This window comes from Phoxinus phoxinus (assembly GCF_949152265.1).
Source record: "Phoxinus phoxinus genome assembly, chromosome: 12".
NCBI classification, from domain to species: domain Eukaryota; kingdom Metazoa; phylum Chordata; class Actinopteri; order Cypriniformes; family Leuciscidae; genus Phoxinus; species Phoxinus phoxinus.
This window is the reverse complement of record NC_136887.1, coordinates 24,803,433-24,822,446: the sequence shown is the minus strand read 5'-3', so window position 1 is coordinate 24,822,446 and position 19,014 is coordinate 24,803,433. Positions and strand designations below refer to the sequence as shown.

At 36.4% G+C, this 19,014-nt stretch overlaps 1 protein-coding gene across 1 annotated transcript in view; it reads left to right on the top strand.

Moving 5' to 3' along the window:
* Window positions 1-3,658, top strand: part of LOC307008283 (fibroblast growth factor receptor-like 1) — a 31,217-nt gene extending 27,559 nt beyond the window's left edge. The window contains exons 4-7 of the mRNA XM_079631017.1: window positions 179-271; window positions 459-737; window positions 1,539-1,892; window positions 2,302-3,658. Of these exons, the coding sequence (XP_079487143.1) occupies window positions 179-271; window positions 459-737; window positions 1,539-1,892; window positions 2,302-2,681 (1,106 nt within the window). The 3' untranslated portion in view covers window positions 2,682-3,658. The remainder of the gene's footprint in view (window positions 1-178; window positions 272-458; window positions 738-1,538; window positions 1,893-2,301) is intronic.
* The last annotated feature ends 15,356 nt before the right edge of the window (window positions 3,659-19,014 follow it).

Genomic DNA, 19,014 nt, shown 5'->3' with positions numbered 1-19,014 from the left:
ACTAACTAGGGAACTAAGGCAAATGGGAACACAGAAGCTAAAAAAAAAACTGAGCATACAGTACATGTGACACACTCTTCCTACTGATTATTTGAATCTGCATGTGTAGAATACTGAAGTGAAGCATGATGAAACAGTAAAGATTTATCATGCTTCATCACTTTGGTCTGTCTTTCAGACGATGCAGCTGTGACACAGAACCAGCCTCCGCCAGACGAGGCAGAACCTAACGCAGATCTCACCCTGCAGGACCCCACCGGAGAGCCATGGGGTGAGCGACTGATACACACCCTCGTCACCTTTCACTCAGTGTTACTCAACAGCATGGGGCTTGTTTGTGCCAGCATCCTGAAAGAGCTTAAGAGAGATCATTTCTCACTGATGTGTGACTATCTAACAGTATATGTTTTGTCTTCCAGCCATAACCTAATGCTGTAAATGTTTTATTTCCTCCGCAGTGAAGCCATGCTTCAGTCAGCCCTCAAAGATGCGCAGGCGTGTGCTAGAGCAGCCTGTTGGCAGCTCGGTGCGTCTCAAGTGTCTGGCCAGTGGCAATCCAACACCGGTCATTACATGGTGGAAAGACCAGAGCCAGCTGCCCAGCCCTCAGCAGAGTAAACGGCCACAGTGGACGCTGACTCTGAAGAACCTGCAGCCTCAGGACAGTGCCAAATACACCTGCCACGTCTCTAATGCAGCTGGACACATCAATGCCACCTACAAAGTGGATGTAATTGGTGAGTTTGGTTGCCAAAGTGGACTGTTAGCAGCAATGTTATCTATAGTAGTCATATATACAGTAAATATTTAATTTTATAATATATAATGAACTTTTTTATTATTAAATAATAATATATCTTATTTTATAATAATTGCAACTTTGTTTTTGTTATCCAGTGCAAAGGTATTAATGGATTTTTGTTAACTAAATTAACAAAACTAAATATTTATTTAACTTATTATAACTAAATATTTGTGTCTTAAATTTGAATATTATACCTATATTGATTTTTTTGAAATCTTTCTTGAAATTTTTTTTTAAAACAAATATTTTCAATAATTATACATACAGTATATACATTATATATATATATATATATATATATATATATATATATATATATATATATATATTACTTATCTCAAAATATATCAAATATATTTAATAATAAATAATGAGTTGTGATATCTAAACTGAATGGTTAGCATAGCATGGAATATATTTGTTAAAATATATATAAATATTTAGATATAATTTTTTTAATAAAAAAATATAAATATATTTTTTGCATTATAAAATATGTATTAATACTTTTTGCCAGTTTTATTGATATGGATAGTTCAGAGTTGACTGAAATGTATAGGTAGAATGTTATGCATTAGCACCACAGCTCAATAGCTAACTGCTATCCCATGGTTCCGACCACTGTTTCTGTTTACCATTACACTATACTCAATTGCAAATGTGCAAAGTGATCTAATGGAAGTCCAGACTGAATATTCAAGTTATTTAAAGTTTTGATCGGTTTTCTCTACAGAGCGCACCAACTCCAAACCCATTCTGACTGGTACCCATCCTGTCAACACCACTGTGGAGTTTGGTGGAACAGCCTCATTCCAATGTAAAGTCCACAGTGACGTGAAGCCTGTAATCCAGTGGCTGAAGCGCGTGGATCAAGGCACAGAGGGTCGCTATAACTCCACGCTGGAGGTTGGAGGCCAGCACTTTGTGGTGCTGCCCACTGGAGACGTGTGGTCCAGACCTGATGGTTCGTACCTCAACAAGCTGGCCATCGTCAAGGCACGCGACGAGGATGCTGGAATGTATATCTGTCTAGGGGCTAATACCATGGGCTACAGCTTCCGCAGTGCCTACCTCACCGTTCTCTCAGGTCAGTTCCTGTAATTCTTCCATCCATACTAAGTGACTTTACTGCACTAATATTGCAGTGAATAAGTTAGGGTTGTACAATATTGAAAAAACACTGTCTGCAATATTTTGGCTTTCTGTGATGTATATTTCGATGTGAAAAAAGGAAATACCGAAAGTTTCACCAAATGATTTGAATCACTCTATTTGGAAAGAATCAATGGCTCAGAATGGCTACAGTAAATGAACCAAGCCTTTATGTTGCTCTGGAACACTGTTTCATGAACTACACGTGTGTAAATGACATGCTTCACTCTGAAACCAAAAGCACATATATTTACTTATTGGACTAAAACTGATATCACAATATGGCTTAGTGCGATTTAATTGTGTTGTTCAGCCCTAGAATAAATGCAAGTATTTGTTTACAGATCCCAAGGTGGAAAAAGATGTGATTCCACGGCACATCAGCCCCGGTCTTCCCTGGCCGCTTATCATTGGGATCCCAGCTGCTGCCCTGCTCATCGTAGGCACCATCGTGCTCTGGTTGTGCCACAGCCGCAGACGCCAGAGCGCTTTGCCTCCCCGACCGACGACCTATCGAGACCATCACATTCCTGACAAGGAGCCCAGCATGCAAAGCTCCATCAACCCAGACCTGCCCAACCAGAGACTTATGGCAATGGGGCCCCAGGCTCTCAGCGGCCCACCAAAGATTTATACCAAGGTCTACACAGACATGCACACCCACACACACTCCCATGCACACATGGAGGGAAAAGTACACCAGCATTTCCATTACCAGTGTTAACAGGTTACCATCAGGTGACCAATGCTGCTGCCTCTGTTCTCATGAGCTAAGGGCCACCACTTGAGGGCCACAACCGTACTGTGACTGCGCGAGGATGACCCGAACACAAGCGTGGAGGAGTTCTGATGGAACCCGTTTACCTTGAAATGTCTCAGGTCAAGGAAAATGACTCGCTCTCAGTAGAGCTGCAGTGGACCTCAATTTTCCTTCAGGTTCTTTGGAGTTCAGAATCCAATAACAGTGAATCAAAGCAACCCGAGCAAGTGCTAACAGTCCAAGAACAATACTTGGACCTTTTTGCTATTCCAAAGCCAAGCATTACACAGGAAGTAGAGTGGAGATGTTTTATTTTTGGAGAAACTGTGATGTGTGTTAAGAATACTGGTGGCCCTGTTTACAATGTGTTCTGAACATTAATGTCAGTAATTTAGCTCAAATGTGGTGTTTTCTTTTTTTGTTGTTTGTTTGTTTTTGTTTTGTAACATTATATTGTGAAGAAATTATGCAAGGAAATGTCAGGGACACTAGATGGATGACTAAACGGAAAGGGGGCAAGGCCTTTCATTGTATTACCATTAAAAAGGTACTTTATGTGTATGTATTCAGCTCAACTTTCTGATAATTACAGTATTACGTGACGTACCCTCTCTGTGTCAATGCAATCACTGTTTGCTAGTTACAATCGAGGAAACAATTTTTTTTCCAACACATTGTATATCATTGCAATTTATAGATGAGCAGTTAACACGTCGTTATGATAGGCTAATATATTTTCAGATTAAAACAAAAGCTATTCAGTTCAGCAGGTCTTTAGAAACCCCTTGTGAGCCAATATACAAATCTCTTTTAAAAAAAACTATAAATGTGAGAATATGTTTATCTGAGATGGGCTACTGCATGCTGCGAGTTTCACTTTGGTGCTCATGTAAGTGTATTTTAATATTTTTGTAATAAATAAATAATTTTCTACAGTTTAACCCTCAAAAGCTTGCGTGTTTTCAGTGGGAATTGAAAATTGGATGCCACCGCAGTGGCTGTTGACTCACGGCGCCCTCCCTAACACGGCCTCAGACCACTGTTAGTTCAACGGGCTGAGGAATGCAATGAGAAAATCAAGTTATTCTTTTCGACACCAGGAAAGTAGGGAAATATTCCCAGCAGGATTTGATGGGTATTAATATTCGGATAGTTTTACAAAGAGGGGGCTACAGTTCTTAAGGCTGTTTCCTCTGTGCTCCCTGTGGATGATAAAGGCAAGAAAAACTCTCCACTAACACCAAATGCACCAGAGGTGAGCGCTGACTGAGCGATGGACATTTTGAACGTTTACTAGAAAAAAGAAAAAGATTTAGACTGCTTAAATGTACTGGAAAAGTTGCATGGATGGAGGAACTGTCAGTACCTGTCAGTACGGTTAAGGTGCCATCTAGAGGCCATAATTGCTATTACCACTCAATGTGCAATGCCCGTTTTAAAACACCAGGAAATCAAAATGATTAAAAAATGTTTTGTTGTTGTTTCATGGAACGTTGCAGTATTTATTATAAATGAATTATCCGGGCACATCACTATTTTTCAAATTTGTGTTCCCTCGTAATCTTTCATCAAAATAACTTCTCTTCTCTGATGATGTCAAGCTGTCACTCGTATCGTATGAGATCAGAGCAATTACAAACCACACAACCAAAAAGTTTTGTTAAAATGTTAACTAAAGCTGATTGTGTGTGTGTGTGTGTGTGTGTGTGTGTGTGTGTGTGTGTGTGTGTGTGTGTGTGTGTGTGTGTGTGTGTGTGTGTGTGTGTGTGTGTGTGTGCGCGCGCGTGTGTGTGTGTGTGTGCAGTGGCGTAGCGTCTGGGCATGCAGGGTATGCACGTGCAAATGGGCCCGGGCCAATAGGGGGCCCGCGCGGCCGCCCATGGGGAACTTATAGGCTAATTGAAAAGGAGAAAATTCATAATAAATTTGTGGCCACAATAACAATATTTTTGTATGCATGTCATGTGTAGTATTTTTTTCTTAGTTATAAAGTCATTTTTCCATAATTTCTTGTGTGCGTTTGCGTTTATTATTTTTTGCACCCCGCGGCTGCCGTAGAACGGTGTCATTTTTTATATGACGCTACATCGCCGCGACAAATTAAAAAAAGAAAACACACAGTGTGAGACGTTACAGCTAGCTGATTAAATTATGGACAAATACAAACATAAAAGTGGGGCCTTAAAGAGAAAAGTGAGGATGGAGAAGTTAGTCGCAACACAAAAACTACCCAAAATAGACTGTTTTTTGTGCCGACCTTACGTTAGTGCGAATGACAACAATGTCGAAGATGAGAGAGAAGTTTCGTCAGCGAATATTAGCAGTTGCACGTCTTTGGATGAGAACAACAATGTAGTTGCTGACAGCTTACAGTGCCAAGTGTCAGGGAGCGAAGAAGCAGTCGCAGACGAGCCAAAAACTGGATATTCGGCGGGAAATATGTCAGCGGGTTACCCAACAGATAAAGGAAACTATCCAGACACACTACTAACGGATGGGCAAGTAAAGCATTTTATTGTGTCGCAAGGTTCATGCAAACCCCCCGGTCCCTTTCCTCGAGATCCATTGCAAGGAGATAGGTGCTTTTCGGCGAGTTTTTACTCCACCACAACAAAAGCTGGTATTCAGCTACCGAGATCTTGGCTGTGTTACTCCCCTAAGCTTGACGCTGCATAATGAGTGAGTAGTTTTATGTTTTTACATTTTGGGCCGCCGTGCCAAGATCAGTAGTTTATTATTGACATTGGCTGAGCCTTGTTTGTTTTAGACTTGTTTTTGTTCCGTTCTGGTTGTGAAAAAAATTTGTTGGGTAGAGTGCATTTTTTATGGTATTGTTTGTTATGGTATTTCTGGATACACTATAGTGAACGTCTATAAATGTCTCTTCGATGTACTGCGGGGTTAGGGGGGGCCCGTACAATTTATTTTGCATATGGGCCCGGGACTGACTTGCTACGCCACTGTGTGTGTGTGCATGCGTGTGTGTGTGTGTGTGTGTGTGTGTGGAGAGAGGCAGATAGATCAATATCTTGCATCTTTTCAAGCTTTTGATCTTGAAAACATGCTACAGGAACAGCTTGTGTTTTTGTGACTATGTGAATATACACAGCACATATAAAGTGCTATTAAGATGCTTTCAGCTGCAGATCTCTATTTCATGGGTGTTTGATTTGGCATTTGAAGACAGATTTGAATTGCATCTAAACATGTACGCCTATGATTTTTATGGTCATCTTATTTCAGACAGGATTACAGAAAAAGAAAAAATTACTAAAAGTATGTAATATACAGATGCCAAAAAATGAGAGTAATAAGAACAATAAACAAACAAAAGAGAGTAACAAGAACAATAAGCAAAAAAAAAAAAATCCAGAGACGTAGGAATAAGTTTAGAGCTTTTCATTTATTTAGAGCTGCAAAAAAAATGAGTGGCCTCAAATAGAGCGCCTGTACATCTAAAAATAAATGTGATCAGAACATCCTTTTTGTGGTTTTCATCAGTCCTTTGTCAAAGTGACCACTGAAAACATGCCTTTGTTGAACAAGCATGTTGGGCAGTGACATGTTTTTGGTATGATACGCAAAATGTATATTCATAGTATTAGATTTGCATAAATATGATTATTTCTGTCTGATACAACTAGTCACATGATGCTATGAAACATTTCATCTAAATTGGAGTGGAAAAGGGAGGGGCTTCAAGTTTTATCTTACATTTGGACACCAACACAACGCATCTTAAATATGAGACCCTTCTATGCTCTTCTACTTTTGAGCTTTTTTTGTAAGTATCATTTTAGATTGTTTTAGGCTAGAGCCTATAAATAAACCGAGTATTTAGGCCTACTTATGTAATGAGGAACTTATAAAGATTTACTGGTTATCAAGATACATTGTTACGGTTTTGTGAGAGGAAAAAAATGTGCATGTGAAATACTTTCCTGAAAAGCAAATATGTTTTTTTTTTAGGCTCTCAGACCAAAGGCAATAATTGCAGCGAATGTAAGGAACTTTTTAACTCTAAAATATTTATTAAAAGATCTATAGTATCTATCTGCATGTCTGTGTGTCTGGTGTTCAGCGCCTGTAGTCTACATGATTGTAGTTTGAATTAAGCTTTGTTTCATGTGTTGACTTGTATATGCATTTGTTTATTGTATGATGGTGACTTTCATTCATTCATTCATTCATTTACTCATTTATTAATATTTATCATTGTTGTCAGTAAATAAAATATCATTATTTAATTAATTAATGCTTTAATTAATAGTTTGAATGAAAATGTAGATGTTCACAATATACACATCTAGAGTGTATTCATGCATAGCTATGTCATTTGACATACATTACATTTTGTTTGTTTTATTGAATTATATAATTTTCAGTAAAAAGTAATGGTAACGCTTTAGATTACAGCCCGGAAAGTACTGCGTAATTAAAATGAAATTACAGTGTAACTTTCGGTAATTACACTGTACCTATAAAGTACTTAGGTGTAAGTATAGGGGAACAATATGTAAAGTCTTGGGATTCAAGGGGTAACAACCAGGAAAATAAAAAATCATTTAGGCAAATTATTTATACTGTAAGTATTTTAGAACTACGGGGTACTTATAATACAATCATACTTTTGGGAGCAATTTAGCGAGTACACTGCACCTTTTTGTAATAATAGTGTATACAAATACATAAAGGCTTTTTTCAAATTACGGGGTACATATCAGTGCATTTTTAAAGTAGGCTAATTTGTTATTATTGCAAAGGTGCACTGATTAAGTTGTTTCAAGGCAAGTAAAACTATTGCAACTTTTAATATGCTGGGGAAATATAGCCTACTTGTTTCATGTAGTTACAGGGTAAGTATGACATTGCGGGCTGTAAATTAAATTACAGTGGTGCTTCTTACCCTCTTGTTTCATGTAGTTACAGGGTAATAGCCTACAATAAAAACATGTATAATCTGATATCACTTGGAAAACTTTATTTGAAAAACAACTTATTTCAAAACAGATTTACAACATATTACACTTCTTATTCTTTATAATTTTTTATAAACGAACTTTTCATTTCAAATACTAAAGTCCTGACAGAAAGTATGTTTTGTCCTTTTTTGTTTCTCTTGCAGGCTTCCTCTTGTTCCTCTTCTTCTTTTTCTATCATTCCACTGATTAGCCCAATCTTAAGAAGGAGTCTTCTGCTGTATTATGGATTAAAAGAAAATACAGTAGGCCTACATCTTTTCGCTACCGACCAACTGTCACCAGCGAGTGCATGAGAGTCGGCTTGGCTTCGCGTTTGGTGAAGCTTCAAGCGTATTGCGTTCTCGCGGGAGTTTGATATGAAACTCGCGCGAGAACTGGCGTCTATGTTTTTCTGTATTGTTTGTTTTTCATTATTATTATCTGTTATTGTTTGTAGGCTATTTTGTTGTGAGCATTAATTAAAAACAAAAAAAAATTAAAGTCGACATTCGGTTTCTCGGCGCGCTTACGTCACGGTCACGCTTTAAGTTGTCAAGTGAACTCAACCCTCTCATGCACGCGCAGGTGACAGTTGGTTGGAAGCGATAGTCTACAGTTTAAACATTTAAACTATTTGGTATTTTTCTTGCAAACACTTATCGTCTCTCTTCAGAAGACATTCCCCTATAGCCTAGTGGTCTAAGCACTGACATTTAACACTTTTGGGATTTTGACGACCAGAGTTCAAGTCCCGGGTCAATGTTTTTTTTTTTTTTTTTTCATACTTTTGGGATTTTGACGACAGGTCCCGGGTCATCGTTTTTTTTTTTTTTTTTTTTTTTTTTTTTTCATACTTTCCTATCATGCTTAAAAGGCAAAAGATATTCTTTAAACTGATGGCAGTTAAGCTCCATCCACAAAAAAAATGAATCAGCCTTTTTTTAAGCCACTTCATCAAAACCTCTCATAATGAGGGTGGGGGAACGGATTCCGACAGCTGTTTTTTTGCCGTCGGATTCTGTCCCCCCCCCCCCCCCCCCCCCCTCCCTCTCATTTTTCTTAGCATTGAGGTTCAAATACTCAACAAACTTTGGTTTAGCACTTGTCCCCTATAGCCTAGTGGTCTAAGCACTGACATTTAACACTTTTGGGATTTTGACGACCAGAGTTCAAGTCCCGGGTCATCGTTTTTTTTTTTTTTTTTTTTCTTCATACTTTTGGGATTTTGACGACAGGTCCCGGGTCATCAGGGGTTTTTTTTTTTTTTCATTTTTTTTTTCATACTTTCCTATCATGCTTAAAAGGCAAAATATATTCTTTAAACTGATGGCAGTTAAGCTCCATCCACACAAAAAAATGAATAGGCCTTTTTTTAAGCCACTTCATCAAAACCTCTCATAATGAGGGTGGGGGAACGGATTCCGACAGCTGTTTTTTTTTTGCTGTCGGATTCTGTTCCCCCCCTCTCATGTTTCTTAGCAGTGAGGTTCAAATACTCAACAAACGTTTACTTTGCACTTGTCCCTTATAGCCTAGTGGTCTAAGCAAAGACATTTATCACTTTTGGGATTTTGACGACCAGAGTTCAAGTCCCGGGTCATCGTTTTTTTTTTTTTTTTTTTTTCATACTTTCCTATCATGGTTAAAAGGCAAAAGATATTTTTTAAACAGATGGCAGTTAAGCTCCATCCACAAAAAAATTGAATCAGCCTTTTTTTTAAGCCACTTCATCAAAACCTCTCATAATGAGGGTGGGGGAACGGATTCCGACAGCTGTTTAAAAAAAAAAAAAAAAGCACTGACATTTATCACTTTTGGGATTTTGACGACAGGTCCCGGGTCATCAATTTTTTTTTTTTTCATACTGTCCTATCATGGTTAAAAGGCAAAAAATATTCTTTAAACTGATGGTGAGGGTGGGGGAACGGATTCCGACAGCTGTTTAAAAAAAAAAAAAAGCACTGACATTTATCACTTTTGGGATTTTGACGACAGGTCCCGGGTCATCAATTTTTTTTTTTTTCATACTGTCCTATCATGGTTAAAAGGCAAAAAATATTCTTTAAACTGATGGTGAGGGTGGGGGAACGGATTCCGACAGCTGTTTAAAAAAAAAAAAAAAAAAAAAAAAAAAAGCACTGATATTTATCACTTTTGGGATTTTGACGACAGGTCCCGGGTCATCGTTTTTTTTTTTTTTTTTTTTTTTTCATACTGTCCTATCATGGTTAAAAGGCAAAAAATATTCTTTAAACTGATGGTGAGGGTGGGGGAACGGATTCTGACAGCTGTTTAAAAAAAAAAAAAAAAAGCACTGACATTCACTTTTGGGATTTTGACGACAGGTCCCGGGTCATCGTTTTTTTTTTTTTTTTTTTTTCATACTGTCCTATCATGGTTAAAAGGCAAAAAATATTCTTTAAACTGATGGTGAGGGTGGGGGAACGGATTCCGACAGCTGTTTAAAAAAAAAAAAAGCACTGACATTTATCACTTTTGGGATTTTGACGACAGGTCCCGGGTCATCAATTTTTTTTTTTTTCATACTGTCCTATCATGGTTAAAAGGCAAAAAATATTCTTTAAACTGATGGTGAGGGTGGGGGAACGGATTCCGACAGCTGTTTAAAAAAAAAAAAAAAAAAAAAAAAAGCACTGATATTTATCACTTTTGGGATTTTGACGACAGGTCCCGGGTCATCGTTTTTTTTTTTCCTTTTTTTTTTTCATACTGTCCTATCATGGTTAAAAGGCAAAAAATATTCTTTAAACTGATGGTGAGGGTGGGGGAACGGATTCCGACAGCTGTTTAAAAAAAAAAAAAAAAAGCACTGACATTCACTTTTGGGATTTTGACGACAGGTCCCGGGTCATCGTTTTTTTTTTTTTTTTTTTTTTTCATACTGTCCTATCATGGTTAAAAGGCAAAAAATATTCTTTAAACTGATGGTGAGGGTGGGGGAACGGATTCCGACAGCTGTTTAAAAAAAAAAAAAAAAAGCACTGACATTCACTTTTGGGATTTTGACGACAGGTCCGGGTCATCGTTTTTTTTTTGTTTTTGTTTTTTTCATACTGTCCTATCATGGTTAAAAGGCAAAAAATATTCTTTAAACTGATGGTGAGGGTGGGGGAACGGATTCCGACAGCTGTTAAAAAAAAAAAAAAACACTGACATTTATCACTTTTGGGATTTTGACGACAGGTCCCCCGGGTCATCGTTTTTTTTTTTTTCATTTTTTTTTTTTTCATACTGTCCTATCATGGTTAAAAGTCAAAAAATATTCTTTAATCTGATGGTGAGGGTGGGGGAACGGATTCCGACAGCTGTTTAAAAAAAAAAAAGCACTGATATTTATCACTTTTGGGATTTTGACGACAGGTCCCGGGTCATCATTTTTTTTTTTTTTTCATACTGTCCTATCATGGTTAAAAGGCAAAAAATATTCTTTAAACTGATGGTGAGGGTGGGGGAACGGATTCCAACAGCTGTTTTAAAAAAAAAAAAAAAAAAAAAAAAGCACTGATATTTATCACTTTTGGGATTTTGACGACAGGTCATCGTTTTTTTTTTTTTTTTTTTTTTTTTTCATACTGTCCTATCATGGTTAAAAGGCAAAACATATTCTTTAAACTGATGGTGAGGGTGGGGGAACGGATTCCGACAGCTGTTTAAAAAAAAAAAAAAAAGCACTGACATTTATCACTTTTGGGATTTTGACGACAGGTCCCGGGTCATCGTTTTTTTTTTTTTCATTTTTTTTTTTTTCATACTGTCCTATCATGGTTAAAAGGCAAAAAATATTCTTTAAACTGATGGTGAGGGTGGGGGAACGGATTCCAACAGCTGTTAAAAAAAAAAAAAAAAAAAAAAAAAAAAAAAGCACTGATATTTATCACTTGGGATTTTGACGACAGGTCCCGGGTCATCGTTTTTTTTTTTTTTTTTTTTTTTCATACTGTCCTATCATGGTTAAAAGGCAAAAAATATTCTTTAAACTGATGGTGAGGGTGGGGGAACGGATTCCGACAGCTGTTTAAAAAAAAAAAAAAAAAAAGCACTGACATTTATCACTTTTGGGATTTTGACGACAGGTCCCAGGTCATCGTTTTTATTTTTTTTATTTTTTTTCATACTGTCCTATCATGGTTAAAAGGCAAAACATATTCTTTAAACTGATGGTGAGGGTGGGGGAACGGATTCCGACAGCTGTTAAAAAAAAAAAAAAGCACTGACATTTATCACTTTTGGGATTTTGACGACAGGTCCCGGGTCATCGTTTTTTTTTTTTTCATTTTTTTTTTTTCATACTGTCCTATCATGGTTAAAAGGCAAAAAATATTCTTTAAACTGATGGTGAGGGTGGGGGAACGGATTCCGACAGCTGTTAAAAAAAAAAAAAAAAGCACTGACATTTATCACTTTTGGGATTTTGACGACAGGTCCCAGGTCATCGTTTTTTTTTGTTTTGTTTTTTTTCATACTGTCCTATCATGGTTAAAAGGCAAAAAATATTCTTTAAACTGATGGTGAGGGTGGGGGAACGGATTCCGACAGCTGTTAAAAAAAAAAAAAAAAAAAAAAAGCACTGACATTTATCACTTTTGGGATTTTGACGACAGGTCCCGGGTCATCGTTTTTATTTATTTTATTTTTTTTTCATACTGTCCTATCATGGTTAAAAGTCAAAACATATTCTTTAAACTGATGGTGAGGGTGGGGGAACGGATTCCGACAGCTGTTAAAAAAAAAAAAAAGCACTGACATTTATCACTTTTGGGATTTTGACGACAGGTCCCGCCCCGGGTCATCGTTTTTTTTTTTTTCTTCTTTTTTTTTTCATACTGTCCTATCATGGTTAAAAGGCAAAACATATTCTTTAAACTGATGGTGAGGGTGGGGGAACGGATTCCGACAGCTGTTTAAAAAAAAAAAAAAGCACTGACATTTATCACTTGGGATTTTGACGACAGGTCCCGGGTCATCGTTTTTTTTTTTTTTTTTTTTTTTTTATACTGTCCTATCATGGTTAAAAGGCAAAAAATATTCTTTAAACTGATGGTGAGGGTGGGGGAACGGATTCCGACAGCTGTTAAAAAAAAAAAAAAGCACTTACATTTATCACTTTTGGGATTTTGACGACAGGTCCCGCCCCGGGTCATCGTTTTTATTTTTTTTATTTTTTTTCATACTGTCCTATCATGGTTAAAAGGCAAAAAATATTCTTTAAACTGATGGTGAGGGTGGGGGAACGGATTCCGACAGCTGTTTAAAAAAAAAAAAAAAAAGCACTGACATTTATCACTTTTGGGATTTTGACGACAGGTCCCGGGTCATCGTTTTCTTTTTTTTTTTTTTTTTTTTTCATACTGTCCTATCATGGTTAAAAGGCAAAAAATATTCTTTAAACTGATGGTGAGGGTGGGGGAATGGATTCCGACAGCTGTTTAAAAAAAAAAAAAAGGCACTGACATTTATCACTTTTGGGATTTTGACGACAGGTCCCGGGTCATCAATTTTTTTTTTTTTCATACTGTCCTATCATGGTTAAAAGGCAAAAAATATTCTTTAAACTGATGGTGAGGGTGGGGGAACGGATTCCGACAGCTGTTAAAAAAAAAAAAAAAAGCACTGACATTTATCACTTTTGGGATTTTGACGACAGGTCCCGGGTCATCGTTTTTTTTTTGTTGTTTTTTTTTTTCATACTGTCCTATCATGGTTAAAAGGCAAAAAATATTCTTTAAACTGATGGTGAGGGTGGGGGAACGGATTCCGACAGCTGTTTAAGAAAAAAAAAAAAAAAAAAAAAAAAAAGCACTGATATTTATCACTTTTGGGATTTTGACGACAGGTCCCGGGTCATCGTTTTTTTTTTGTTGTTTTTTTTTTTCATACTGTCCTATCATGGTTAAAAGGCAAAAAATATTCTTTAAACTGATGGTGAGGGTGGGGGAACGGATTCCGACAGCTGTTTAAAAAAAAAAAAAAAAAGCACTGACATTCACTTTTGGGATTTTGACGACAGGTCCGGGTCATCGTTTTTTTTTTGTTTTTGTTTTTTTCATACTGTCCTATCATGGTTAAAAGGCAAAAAATATTCTTTAAACTGATGGTGAGGGTGGGGGAACGGATTCCGACAGCTGTTAAAAAAAAAAAAAAACACTGACATTTATCACTTTTGGGATTTTGACGACAGGTCCCCCGGGTCATCGTTTTTTTTTTTTTCATTTTTTTTTTTTTCATACTGTCCTATCATGGTTAAAAGTCAAAAAATATTCTTTAATCTGATGGTGAGGGTGGGGGAACGGATTCCGACAGCTGTTTAAAAAAAAAAAAGCACTGATATTTATCACTTTTGGGATTTTGACGACAGGTCCCGGGTCATCATTTTTTTTTTTTTTTCATACTGTCCTATCATGGTTAAAAGGCAAAAAATATTCTTTAAACTGATGGTGAGGGTGGGGGAACGGATTCCAACAGCTGTTTTAAAAAAAAAAAAAAAAAAAAAAAAGCACTGATATTTATCACTTTTGGGATTTTGACGACAGGTCATCGTTTTTTTTTTTTTTTTTTTTTTTTTTCATACTGTCCTATCATGGTTAAAAGGCAAAACATATTCTTTAAACTGATGGTGAGGGTGGGGGAACGGATTCCGACAGCTGTTTAAAAAAAAAAAAAAAAGCACTGACATTTATCACTTTTGGGATTTTGACGACAGGTCCCGGGTCATCGTTTTTTTTTTTTTCATTTTTTTTTTTTTCATACTGTCCTATCATGGTTAAAAGGCAAAAAATATTCTTTAAACTGATGGTGAGGGTGGGGGAACGGATTCCAACAGCTGTTAAAAAAAAAAAAAAAAAAAAAAAAAAAAAAAGCACTGATATTTATCACTTGGGATTTTGACGACAGGTCCCGGGTCATCGTTTTTTTTTTTTTTTTTTTTTTTCATACTGTCCTATCATGGTTAAAAGGCAAAAAATATTCTTTAAACTGATGGTGAGGGTGGGGGAACGGATTCCGACAGCTGTTTAAAAAAAAAAAAAAAAAAAGCACTGACATTTATCACTTTTGGGATTTTGACGACAGGTCCCAGGTCATCGTTTTTATTTTTTTTATTTTTTTTCATACTGTCCTATCATGGTTAAAAGGCAAAACATATTCTTTAAACTGATGGTGAGGGTGGGGGAACGGATTCCGACAGCTGTTAAAAAAAAAAAAAAGCACTGACATTTATCACTTTTGGGATTTTGACGACAGGTCCCGGGTCATCGTTTTTTTTTTTTTCATTTTTTTTTTTTCATACTGTCCTATCATGGTTAAAAGGCAAAAAATATTCTTTAAACTGATGGTGAGGGTGGGGGAACGGATTCCGACAGCTGTTAAAAAAAAAAAAAAAAGCACTGACATTTATCACTTTTGGGATTTTGACGACAGGTCCCAGGTCATCGTTTTTTTTTGTTTTGTTTTTTTTCATACTGTCCTATCATGGTTAAAAGGCAAAAAATATTCTTTAAACTGATGGTGAGGGTGGGGGAACGGATTCCGACAGCTGTTAAAAAAAAAAAAAAAAAAAAAAAGCACTGACATTTATCACTTTTGGGATTTTGACGACAGGTCCCGGGTCATCGTTTTTATTTATTTTATTTTTTTTTCATACTGTCCTATCATGGTTAAAAGTCAAAACATATTCTTTAAACTGATGGTGAGGGTGGGGGAACGGATTCCGACAGCTGTTAAAAAAAAAAAAAAGCACTGACATTTATCACTTTTGGGATTTTGACGACAGGTCCCGCCCCGGGTCATCGTTTTTTTTTTTTTCTTCTTTTTTTTTTCATACTGTCCTATCATGGTTAAAAGGCAAAACATATTCTTTAAACTGATGGTGAGGGTGGGGGAACGGATTCCGACAGCTGTTTAAAAAAAAAAAAAAGCACTGACATTTATCACTTGGGATTTTGACGACAGGTCCCGGGTCATCGTTTTTTTTTTTTTTTTTTTTTTTTTATACTGTCCTATCATGGTTAAAAGGCAAAAAATATTCTTTAAACTGATGGTGAGGGTGGGGGAACGGATTCCGACAGCTGTTAAAAAAAAAAAAAAGCACTTACATTTATCACTTTTGGGATTTTGACGACAGGTCCCGCCCCGGGTCATCGTTTTTATTTTTTTTATTTTTTTTCATACTGTCCTATCATGGTTAAAAGGCAAAAAATATTCTTTAAACTGATGGTGAGGGTGGGGGAACGGATTCCGACAGCTGTTTAAAAAAAAAAAAAAAAAGCACTGACATTTATCACTTTTGGGATTTTGACGACAGGTCCCGGGTCATCGTTTTCTTTTTTTTTTTTTTTTTTTTTCATACTGTCCTATCATGGTTAAAAGGCAAAAAATATTCTTTAAACTGATGGTGAGGGTGGGGGAATGGATTCCGACAGCTGTTTAAAAAAAAAAAAAAGGCACTGACATTTATCACTTTTGGGATTTTGACGACAGGTCCCGGGTCATCAATTTTTTTTTTTTTCATACTGTCCTATCATGGTTAAAAGGCAAAAAATATTCTTTAAACTGATGGTGAGGGTGGGGGAACGGATTCCGACAGCTGTTAAAAAAAAAAAAAAAAGCACTGACATTTATCACTTTTGGGATTTTGACGACAGGTCCCGGGTCATCGTTTTTTTTTTGTTGTTTTTTTTTTTCATACTGTCCTATCATGGTTAAAAGGCAAAAAATATTCTTTAAACTGATGGTGAGGGTGGGGGAACGGATTCCGACAGCTGTTTAAGAAAAAAAAAAAAAAAAAAAAAAAAAAGCACTGATATTTATCACTTTTGGGATTTTGACGACAGGTCCCGGGTCATCGTTTTTTTTTTGTTGTTTTTTTTTTTCATACTGTCCTATCATGGTTAAAAGGCAAAAAATATTCTTTAAACTGATGGTGAGGGTGGGGGAATGGATTCCGACAGCTGTTTAAAAAAAAAAAAAAGGCACTGACATTTATCACTTTTGGGATTTTGACGACAGGTCCCGGGTCATCAATTTTTTTTTTTTTCATACTGTCCTATCATGGTTAAAAGGCAAAAAATATTCTTTAAACTGATGGTGAGGGTGGGGGAACGGATTCCGACAGCTGTTAAAAAAAAAAAAAAAAGCACTGACATTTATCACTTTTGGGATTTTGACGACAGGTCCCGGGTCATCGTTTTTTTTTTGTTGTTTTTTTTTTTCATACTGTCCTATCATGGTTAAAAGGCAAAAAATATTCTTTAAACTGATGGTGAGGGTGGGGGAACGGATTCCGACAGCTGTTTAAGAAAAAAAAAAAAAAAAAAAAAAAAAAGCACTGATATTTATCACTTTTGGGATTTTGACGACAGGTCCCGGGTCATCGTTTTTTTTTTGTTGTTTTTTTTTTTCATACTGTCCTATCATGGTTAAAAGGCAAAAAATATTCTTTAAACTGATGGTGAGGGTGGGGGAACGGATTCCGACAGCTGTTTAAAAAAAAAAAAAAAAAGCACTGACATTCACTTTTGGGATTTTGACGACAGGTCCCGGGTCATCGTTTTTTTTTTTTTTTTTTTTCATACTGTCCTATCATGGTTAAAAGGCAAAAAATATTCTTTAAACTGATGGTGAGGGTGGGGGAACGGATTCCGACAGCTGTTTAAAAAAAAAAAAAGCACTGACATTTATCACTTTTGGGATTTTGACGACAGGTCCCGGGTCATCAATTTTTTTTTTTTTCATACTGTCCTATCATGGTTAAAAGGCAAAAAATATTCTTTAAACTGATGGTGAGGGTGGGGGAACGGATTCCGACAGCTGTTAAAAAAAAAAAAAAAAGCACTGACATTTATCACTTTTGGGATTTTGACGACAGGCCCCGGGTCATCGTTTTTTTTTTGTTGTTTTTTTTTTTCATACTGTCCTATCATGGTTAAAAGGCAAAAAATATTCTTTAAACTGATGGTGAGGGTGGGGGAACGGATTCCGACAGCTGTTTAAAAAAAAAAAAAAAAAAAAAAAAAGCACTGATATTTATCACTTTTGGGATTTTGACGACAGGTCCCGGGTCATCAATTTTTTATTTTTTTTTCATACTGTCCTATCATGGTTAAAAGGCAAAAAATATTCTTTAAACTGATGGTGAGGGTGGGGGAACGGATTCCGACAGCTGTTAAAAAAAAAAAAAAACACTGACATTTATCACTTTTGGGATTTTGACGACAGGTCCCGGGTCATCGTTTTTTTTTTTTTCTTTTTTTTTTTTTTCATACTGTCCTATCATGGTTAAAAGTCAAAAAATATTCTTTAATCTGATGGTGAGGGTGGGGGAACGGATTCCGACAGCTGTTTAAAAAAAAAAAAGCACTGATATTTATCACTTTTGGGATTTTGACGACAGGTCCCGGGTCATCATTTTTTTTTTTTTTCATACTGTCCTATCATGGTTAAAAGGCAAAAAATATTCTTTAAACTGATGGTGAGGGTGGGGGAACGGATTCCGACAGCTGTTTAAAAAAAAAAAAAAAAAGCACTGACATTCACTTTTGGGATTTTGACGACAGGTCGTTTTTTTTTTTTTTTTTTTTTCATACTGTCCTATCATGGTTAAAAGGCAAAAAATATTCTTTAAACTGATGGTGAGGGTGGGGGAACGGATTCCGACAGCTGTTTAAAAAAAAAAAAAGCACTGACATTTATCACTTTTGGGATTTTGACGACAGGTCCCGGCTCATCGTTTTTTTTTTTTCTTTTTTTTTTTCATACTGTCCTATCATGGTTAAAAGTCAAAAAATATTCTTTAAACTGATGGTGAGGGTGGGGGAACGGATTCCGACAGCTGTTTAAAAAAAAAAAAAAAAAGCACTGACATTCACTTTTGGGATTTTGACGACAGGTCCCGGGTCATCGTTTTTTTTTTTTTTTTTTTTTTTTTCATACTGTCCTATCATGGTTAAAAGGCAAAAAATATTCTTTAAACTGATGGTGAGGGTGGGGGAACGGATTCCGACAGCTGTTAAAAAAAAAAAAAAACACTGACATTTATCACTTTTGGGATTTTGACGACAGGTCCCGGGTCATCGTTTTTTTTTTTTTCGTTTTTTTTTTTTTCATACTGTCCTATCATGGTTAAAAGTCAAAAAATATTCTTTAATCTGATGGTGAGGGTGGGGGAACGGATTCCGACAGCTGTTTAAAAAAAAAAAGCACTGATATTTATCACTTTTGGGATTTTGACGACAGGTCCCGGGTCATCATTTTTTTTTTTTTTCATACTGTCCTATCATGGTTAAAAGGCAAAAAATATTCTTTAAACTGATGGTGAGGGT